Source organism: Syngnathus leptorhynchus, chromosome 1 (assembly GCF_054491065.1).
Source record: "Syngnathus leptorhynchus isolate UIUO chromosome 1, UIUO_Slep, whole genome shotgun sequence".
Taxonomy (NCBI): Eukaryota; Metazoa; Chordata; class Actinopteri; order Syngnathiformes; family Syngnathidae; genus Syngnathus; species Syngnathus leptorhynchus.
In genome coordinates this window covers 2,039,991-2,049,786 of record NC_141195.1, presented here as the reverse complement: position 1 = coordinate 2,049,786, position 9,796 = coordinate 2,039,991, and the positions used below count along the sequence as shown (strand labels likewise).

The following is a 9,796-nucleotide window of genomic DNA, read 5'->3' as shown; positions in this document are numbered from 1 at the left end:
CATCCATCCATCCATCCATCCATCCATCTGTCCATCCATCATCCATCTGTCCATCTGTCCATCCGTCCATCCATCCATCCGTCCATCCATCCATCCATCCATCCATCCATCCATCCATCCATCCATCCATCCATCCATCCATCCATAACTCCTTTATTGCAACTCTGATGATTGACAAATTACTAACCATAGTATGCTTCCTACACTGTTTTGGGTGTTTTAACAGGGAGTTTTTGATTCATTGGAAAAAGGATTCCGTTTTGCTCTGATTGTTGTTTCTGTGTTTGCAAACGCGCATGAATGTGTGCGTGTGTGCGTGTGTGAAAAGGCCAAAGATGGATTTTGGACCCAGCTGCTGTGCACAGGATCTTGGCCTGGTGCCTGCTGACACACCCCTGTCAGCTTGGATCTTCTAAATGCCTCGCAAGGACTGCACATCAACAACACATGTACCCCACACATGTGGATGGGGGGGAAAGCAGTGAGGTGCAGTGTGTTATCCGTGAAAGATAGCTAAGGTCTTTCACAAATGGAAGTACGGTTCCATTCTCTTTTAATTGCGGTTTGTGGAAGTGTTGTGAACGAGCCGCATCCAAGTTTTGGGCCGTACTGCACTTTAAGATATGTTGCTCATATGTCATATGTTTATGTGCTCCTGTCATATGTTTACATCCATTGTCAATTTTGTGTCCCCATTGAACCAATCTGCATGTTTGTAAATCCTGCAAAAAGAACTTGACTCAAGATTTGAAATCTGAAATGAGGCAGACTCGCTACTTCTCTCCTTATTTGCTCAATTTTGAGAAAACGATTAGGCGACTCGGTGGTACATTGGTTAGCACGTCCGTCTCACAATCAGGAGGGTGCCAGTTAGAGTCCACCGCCGACCTTCCAAATTGCCCCTAGGTGTGAGTGCGAGTGTGGATGATTGTTCGTCTCTGTGTGCCCTGCGATTGGCTGGCAACCAGTTCAGGGTGTCCCCCGCCTACTGCCCAATGGTCGCTGGGATAGGCTCCAGCACGCCCGGGACCCCCGTGAGGACAAAGAAAATGGATGGATGGATGAAGACGATCATACTTTTTATCACCATCACAACTATTTCAATCCACAGTATTGAGGTTGTGTGCATTAAAAAATAAGCATTTAACTTTGCATGTAAACTGTCTTGATTTTGGCATATTTCAGGAGGGCCCTCCCTCTTGCTCCACCACTGCCTTCTGACTAAAATAGAACGTTTTTGTTTCATTTCAATAATTGCATTCAGTGCTGTGGTGATTCGTGACACAAGTGTTTTTTTTAGATCCGAGCGTTGCTGTGAAATTAATTAAATTATTAAATTACCTCAATTATTATTAAATTATTAAATTACCTCCCCCTCCGTGAGTCGTCACCTTATCGTGGTGGAGGGGTTTGCGTGCCCCTATGATCCTAGGAGCCATGTTGTCTGGGGCTTCATGCCCCTGGTAGGGTCACCCATGGCAAAAGGGTCCTAGTTGAGGGGCCAGACAAAGCACAGCTTACCAAAGCCCCTTATGATGAGAAACAAAAATGGACTCCGTTTTCCCTCGCCCGGACGCGGGTCACCGGGGCCCCTCTCTGGAGCCAGGCCTGGAGGTGGGGTTCGAATGCGAGCGCCTGGTGGCCGGGCCTTCGCCCATGGGGTCCGGCCGGGCATAGCCCAAAAAGGAAATGTGGGTCCCCCTTCCCATGGGCTCACCACCTGTAGGAGGGGCCAAAGGGGTCGGGTGCAAAGTGAGCTAGGCGGTGGCCAAAGGCGGGGACCTTGGTGGTCCGATCCCCGGCTGCAGAGGGTGGCTCTAGGGACATGGAATGTCACCTCTCTGGCTAGAAAGGAGCCCAAGCTGGTGTGTGAGGCAGAAAAGTTCCGACTAGACATAGTTTTGGCTCTGGTACAAACCTTCTCAAGAGGGGCTGGACTCTCTTCCACTCTGGAGTTGCCCACGGTGAGAGGCGTCAAGCAGGTGTTGGCATACTTATTGCCCCCCGGCTGGGCGCCTGCACATTGGGGTTCACCCCGGTGAGCGAGAGGGTAGCCTCCATCCGCTTTCGGGTGGGGGGACGGGTCCTGACTGTTGTTTGTGTCTATGCACCAAACGGCAGCTCAGAGTACCCACCCTTTTGGAAGTCCCGGGAGGAAATGCTGGAGAGCGCTCCTTCTGGGGCCTCCATCGTTCTACTAGGTGACTTCAATGCTCACGTGGGCAATGACAGTGAGACCTGGCCCCCCCGATCTGAACCCGAGCGGTGTTCTATTGTTGGACTTCTGTGCTCGACACAGATTTTCTATAATGAACACCATGTTCAAGCATAAGGGTGTACATGTGTGCACTTGGCACCAGGACACCCTAGGCCGCAGTTCGTTGATCGACCTTGTAGTCGTGTCATCAGATTTGCAGCCGCATGTTTTGGACACTCGGGTGAAGAGAGAGCGGAGCTGTCAACTGATCACCACCTGGTGGTGGGTTGGCTCTGATGGTGGGGGAAGATGCCGGTCCGACCTGTCAGACCCAAACGCTCTGTGAGGGTCTGCTGGGAACGTCTGGCAGAATCCCCTGTCAGGAAGAGCTTCAACTCCCACCTCCAGCAGAGCTTTTCCCACGTCCCGGGGGAGGCGGGGGACATTGAGTCCGAGTGGACCTTGTTCCGCGCCTCCATTGTTGAGGCAGCCGACCGGAGCTGTGGCCGTAAGGTTGTTGGTGCCTGTCGTGGCGGCAATCCCCGAACCCGCTGGTGGACACCGGCGGTAAGGGATGCCGTCAAGCTGAAGAAGGAGTCCTATCGGGCCATTTTGGCCTGCGGGACTTCGGAGGCAGCTGACGGGTACCGGATGGCCAAGCGGAACACGGCTTCGGCGGTTGCTGAGGCAAAAACCCGGGCGTGGGAGGAGTTTGGCGAGGTCATGGAGAATGACTTCCGGACGGCTTTGAGGAAATTCTGGTCCACCATCCGGCGTCTCAGGAGGGTGAAGCAGTGCACGGTCAACACTGTTTACTGGTGTGCTGCTGACCTCGACTCGGGACGTCGTGAGTCGGTGGGGGGAATACTTCGAAGACCTCCTCAATTCCACCGACAAGCCTTTCATTGTGGAAGCAGGGCCTGGAGACTCTGAGGCGGACTCTCCAATCTCGGAGGTCGAAGTCACTGAGGTAGTTAAAAAACTCCTCTGCGGCAGGGCCCCGGGGGTGGATGAGATCCGCCCGGAGTTCTTAAAGGCTCTGGATGTTGTGGGGCTGTCATGGCTGACACGCCTCTACAGCATTGCGTGGACATCGGGGACGGTGCCTCTGGATTGGCAGACGCCAGCCTCTTTAAGAAGGGGGACCGGAGGGTGTGTTCCAATTACAGGGGAATCACACTCCTCAGCCTCCCTGGTAAGGTCTATTCAGTCAGGGGTGCTGGAGAGGAGGATCTGTCGGGAGGTCGAGCCTCGGATTCAGGAGGAGCAGTGTGGCTTTCGTCCTGGCCGTGGAACAGTGGACCAGCTCTACAACCTCGGCAGGATCCTCGAGGGTAAATGGGAGTTCGCCCAACCAGTCCACATGTGTTTTGTGGACTTGGAGAAGGCATTCGACCGTGTCCCTCGGGAGGTTCTGTGGAGGGTGCTTCGGGAGTACGGGCTGCCGAGCCAACTGATAAGGGCGGTTTGGTCCCTGTATCACCGATGCCAGAGTTTGGTCCGCATTTCTGGCAGTAAGTCGGATTCGTTCCCAGTGAGGGTTGGACTCCGCCAAGGCTGCCCTTTGTCACCGATTCTGTTCATAATTTTTATGGACAGAATTTCTAGGCGCAGCCAAGGCGTTGAGGGGGTCCGGTTTGGGGACCTCAGCGTCACGAGACTGCTCTTTGCAGATGACGTGGTGCTGTTGGCTTCTTCAGTCCGTGATCTCCAGCTCTCACTGGAGCGGTTCGCAGCCGAGAGTGAAACGGTCGGGATGAGGGTCAGCACCTCCAAATCCGAGTCCATGGTCCTTGGTCGGAAAAGGGTGGAATGCCCTCTCCGGATCGGGGGTGAAATCCTGCCCCAAGTGGAGTTCAAGTATCTTGGGGTCTTGTTCACGAGTGAGGGCAGGATGGAGCGCGAGATCGACGGGCGGATCGGTGCAGCGTCGGCAGTAATGCGGACTCTGTACTGGTCCGTCGTGGTGAAGAGAGAGCTGAGCCAAATGGCAAAGCTCTAGATTTAACGGTCGATCTAGGCTCCTACTCTCACCTATGGTCACGAGCAATAGGTCGTGACCGAAAGAACGAGATCCAGGATACAAGCGGCCGAAATGAGTTTCCTCCACGGGGTGTCCGGGCTCTCCCTTAGAGATAGGGTAAGAAGCTCGGTCATCAGGGAGAGACTCGGAGTAGAGCCGCTGCTCCTCCACGTTGAGAGGAGCCAGATGAGGTGGCTCGGGCATCTCATCAGGATGCCTCCTGGACGCCTCCCTGGGAAGGTGTTCCGGGCATGTTCCACCGGTAGGAGACCCCGGGGACGACCCAGGACGCGCTGGAGAGACTATGTCTCTTGGCTGGCCTGGAAACGCCTTGGGATCCCCGGGAAGAGCTGGATGAAGTGGCTGGGGCGAGGGAAGTCTGGGAGTCCCTCCTAAAGCTGCTGCCCCCGCAACCCGACCCCGGATAAGCGGAAGAAGATGGATGGATGGATAAATTACCTCAAGCCATTTTATTTGATTAATTTAAACATGTCTTGGTTGCATTAAAAACCAAACAAGTGGTGTGTCTCCTGGTCAGGTTTTGTATAATTTATAATATTACATAATAAATATATAATATATAATAATATTTAAGGCGGCTCGGTGGAGCAGTGGGTAGCACGTCCGCCTCACAGTTAGGTGCGGGTTCGATTCCACCTCCGGCCCTCCCTGTGTGGAGTTCGCATGTTCTCCCCGTGTCCGCGTGGGTTTTCTCTGGGCACTCCGGTTTCCTCCCACATCCCAAAAAACATGCTTGATAGGCCGATTGAGCACTCCAAATTGTCCGTAAGTGTGAGTGCGAGTGCGAATGGTTGTTCGTCTCTGTGTGCCCTGCGATTGGTTGGCAACCAGTTCAGGGTGTCCCCCGCCTACTGCCCGATGATGGCTGGGATAGGCTCCAGCACGCCCGTGACCCCCGTGGCGGTTCAGAAAATGGATGGAGGTTTTATTCATGTTTTCGTGTGTATGTGCATGCGTGGAGGAGGCTACTTTCTGTATCTATGACAGCTAGCTGGCATCTGGCACAATCTGACACAAATGATCCCTCGGCTTATGGCACTGCACTGCCCAGCCTGCGTTAATCCCAAAAATCTTGTCCAAAAATATCATCTCTACCAACTAAGGCCCTCCCACAACCAAAGACACCCCTGCCGCCAAATCATAACAAAGAGTGGACAATGTTCAAGGTCGCGCATCTGAGTTGACATTAGCTCATTGCGCGCTAAAGATACCGTACATATGATAATGACCAATATTTAGTGTGCTCATACAAGCCCGGCAAAATGCAACCCCAAAATGAGTTTCCAGAGGAATTTGCTTTCTTTGATTAAACTCAGCGGATACAATCTCGACTATACATGTTCAGCATATGTAGGTCAGGACCGCCCTTATGCGCCATCTGTTATTTGTTGTTCCAACAGTATATGAACACTCATTTATTCCTTTGCCCTAATCCACTCCACGTAGCATATAAACTATAACTATGGGTAACAAGTTGACATTTTGGACATATTGTCTCCCCTTTGAAGCTAAACCAGATCTGGCTGAACATCTGCTGATGTTTACACACATCTGGTGAAGGTACAGGGGTTAGCTCACAAAAAATGTGACGTTTAGCAAAGCAGCTGGCCACACCGTATTTCCGTTGCTACATCAAATATCTCACTTTCTATTTTTTTCTGTATATTTGCGTCACATGTGGTCGCATGCTATGGACCTGCGTCTTTCTCCTTCAGTGTTGTGTATTAGAATGGCAGGAATAGACAGAACGCCAGGCGTTCACATGGGCCCCATGTGACACCTCTGTTTTAAGCTGTCAAGGTCATGCGCTTTCTTTACAATAAAATTAAACTCCATCATGTTTATTGTATGGCAACAAACATAACTATTACTTTGTTCTTAATATTCTATTTTTGTGATTCACAATCCTGGCAACCCTGAAATAAATGTAACCGACTTTTCTTTTTTTTTCTCAGATGCACATTATAGTGGGGAGGGAAATGATTGTAAAATGAGAGTGACACTAAAGACACAGCGATTAAAAACCTTGCAGAGGTTGTTCAGGCATGCGCTTGTAACAACCTTCCTCACATGCCAAAGTGTTTTACAGTGTGTGGACAAAATGGTATGCTAATGTGATTCGTGCATTCCGGAATGTGACATTTAATCATTCATAAGCTCTGCCGTTGCATTGTAATGAGGGAAGATTGTTTGGACGGAACAGCTAAGAGCGATGAAGGGTCAGTCTCATTTCTCATAAGACTGCATGGAGACGACTATAAAATATGGGGATGTAATGAACGGATCATGAAAAATGTATGGCAAGTTGAAAATAGAGGATAGGAAACAAGAGGTGAAAAAGTATACATACATTCATCTCCCTTTGTCATAATGTGTGTATAAATAGGCTCAGTCTTACTTAATAAAGCACAAATCGAATTTGCATTAAAAAATGACATTTGATCAAAATGAGTGTCGATTCAATCCTGTTTCTCTTGACCTCGTCCTTGTCGGTAATTGAGCTTGTCATAAAAATTAGGACCAAGCCTTTGTGCTATTATTAGAGTTCACATGTTACATTATGTGGGTGTGTACTGTTGTTTTCTGCACAAGGTCACTGTATGTGCAAAAAAAGAGAAAGTAAAAATGAATTGAAATTTAACAACCATTTCATGAGGTTTGATGCACAAAGTTGATGATTTAAATCAGTAGATTTGTTAAAATCAACATTAATGTCTGCTCCAAAATAGTCACCATTACTTCGATCAAAAGAGATAAAAATTGCCATAAACACTATTCTATGATAATAATAACAGTGTGAAGAAAGAAACATGAGTGGGGAGTCTTTTTCGGTCTTTCAATTTCTCTTTTTGGGTCTAGCATACCACATTATGCCTTGCGGAGGATTTTTAAATAATTGTCATCATTTGTTTGTCAACATGACTAACTTCTTGTGTCTCTCGTTTCACAGGTGTAGACGAGAGAGAGAAAAAAAAAGAGTCTGTCTACTACAGCTCTGCATGGTGATTTTCATCCTGGGTAATGTTGATCTTCTTTAGCTGAACTGGATCCATGGACATGGCCCTGGTAGACTTTGGGAGCCTAGATGAGTTGGGCCTCGAGGATGAGGACACTTCTGCGGATGAGACCACGGCTCTTAGCGTGGACATACCCGCAGGAGCGGACATGCCTGTTGGCAACCGTCGATTTCGAGCCCCACCGTACCACAACAGTCCTGTTCCGTCATGCATGTGGGAATCAACATCGTCAACACCACTCCGACTTCTACAGACGCTGGATGTACCTCATTCCCCATTGCTAACTCAGCACACAGGTAGTCACTCGAGTATGATCTCCAACTGGAAGCTGCTCCTAAGCAGCGAAGGCACAAAGGAAAGCGAGACAATCTTCAGCCAACTCACTAAGGAGTGTTGCGAGGACCTTTTTGTCGATAAAAGAGGACTGGACGACGGGGATCAAAAAGTTATTATAAACATCGCCGGTCTTCACTTTGAGACTCAGCTCAAAACCTTAGACCAGTTTCCCGATACACTCCTAGGAGACCCTCAGAAAAGGATGGACTATTTCGATCCAATGAGAAACGAATATTTCTTCGATCGGAACCGACCCAGCTTTGACGGGATTTTGTATTACTACCAGTCCGGTGGCAAGGTCAGACGTCCAGCAAATGTTCCTCTGGATGTGTTTGCAGATGAAATAATATTCTACGAGCTTGGGAACGAAGCTATGGAGAAGTTTCGGGATGAAGAAGGATTCCTTAGAGATGTCGACATACCACTGCCAAATAACGACATCTCCAGACAATTCTGGCTGCTGATGGAGTACCCGGAGAGCTCCAACGCGGCTCGATGTGTTGCGCTAGTGTCTGTGCTTGTTATTGTTATATCAATTATTATTTTCTGCATGGAGACGCTGCCGGAATTTAGAGATGACACCGACATTGTCTTGCCTTCGACCCTAAAGCCTGTCAACCTATCTGACGTTCACAGTTCTGCAGCTCCTCCTGATGTCACACTATTTTCCGATCCCTTCTTCGTGATTGAGACCGCCTGTATTGGCTGGTTCTTCTTCGAGCTATGTACAAGATTCCTTGTCTGCCCAAGCAAAAGAGAATTTTTCCACAATCTTATGAATATTATTGATATCATATCCATCATCCCCTATTTTGTCACCGTGGTGACAGAACTGGTCACAAAACCCGAAGAAAGCTCCGGACAAAACATGTCTTTGGCTATCCTTCGCATTATACGTCTGGTCAGAGTGTTTCGTATCTTTAAGTTGTCACGCCACTCCAAGGGACTGCAGATCCTGGGACAGACCCTCAAGGCTAGCATGAGAGAGCTTGGTCTGCTCATCTTCTTCCTGTTTATTGGAGTTATCCTTTTCTCCAGCGCTATCTACTTTGCGGAGGTCGACGAGCCCAACACGCAGTTTGTCAGCATTCCTGATGGCTTTTGGTGGGCGGTGGTAACCATGACGACCGTCGGCTACGGGGACATGTGTCCCATTACCTTGGCGGGCAAAATGGTTGGGACCTTATGCGCCATTGCAGGCGTATTGACCATTGCTCTACCTGTTCCTGTCATAGTCTCCAATTTCAACTACTTCTATCACAGAGAAACAGAAGCGGAGGACAAGCTGACCTTGTCGGATGCTGTCGAGCAAGCCATCATGGCGGACATGGGTGTGAAACAAAAGAGCAGCTCCTCGCTCAATAAGGTCAATGGCATTTGACTTATTTTCACATATAAAGGGTATAAAAAAATTGTACGAAATGCCTTCCTACTTGCACATGTTCAGAATGAACTGAAATTTCTTGTGTATTCTTTCAAATTACGTTCCAGTTTTTCCAAAGCTAAGTCAATTCCTGTTTGGAAAATATATTTGATTTAATTTATTCAATTCTGCTATTTTATTCTCTATCGGCCTTGTACCGCACGATAAAGATTGTTCATGTTGTTCTTATTCTGGATCTTCTCGGGTGTTGCAAACGTGGCTCATATGGGCTAACTAACTTCTGTAACGTTTGGCCAAAAGTGATACACCGAGGTTTCAGATTGAATGTAGAACCTATGGTAATGCTCTAATCCCCACCCCCCCTAAAATAACTACCTACGAGAACTACCAATAGAGAGTTCAGACTAGTTTTAATACCATGTACATAAACAAAAAGCATTCAAAGAAAACAATAAACTGATGGAAATACAGCATTCCTTTAATTCTCCATCCTTCCATCCTTCCATCCATCCATCATCCATCCGTCCGTCCGTCCGTCCGTCCGTCCATCCATCCATCCATCCATCCATCCATCCACTGCTTACCACTCAACCTAAACTTTGACCCACCCCCCCAAAAAATGTACTTTTTTTTAAATGTTAAATAATTTACCTTTCAACCCAGGATTCCAATGTATTTGTATAATGGAAAACTGTAACAAGAAAGCCATTGATAATACCAATCAAAGAATACCAACAATTTGTTCCAGATTAAAAAAGAAAAAAAAAAAACATTCCCTGAAAGCAAAGTCATGTTTCTGCGAGAACAGGAACAAAAAA

The 9,796-nt window shown here is 48.3% G+C and overlaps 1 protein-coding gene across 1 annotated transcript; it reads left to right on the top strand.

The window, feature by feature from the left end:
- The first annotated feature begins 7,292 nt into the window (after positions 1-7,292).
- kcna10a (potassium voltage-gated channel, shaker-related subfamily, member 10a) lies at positions 7,293-8,975 on the top strand. The gene has a single exon (XM_085908302.1). The coding sequence runs from the start codon at positions 7,293-7,295 to the stop codon at positions 8,973-8,975; it is 1,683 nt and encodes a 560-aa protein (XP_085764428.1).
- Positions 8,976-9,796: the final 821 nt, after the last annotated feature.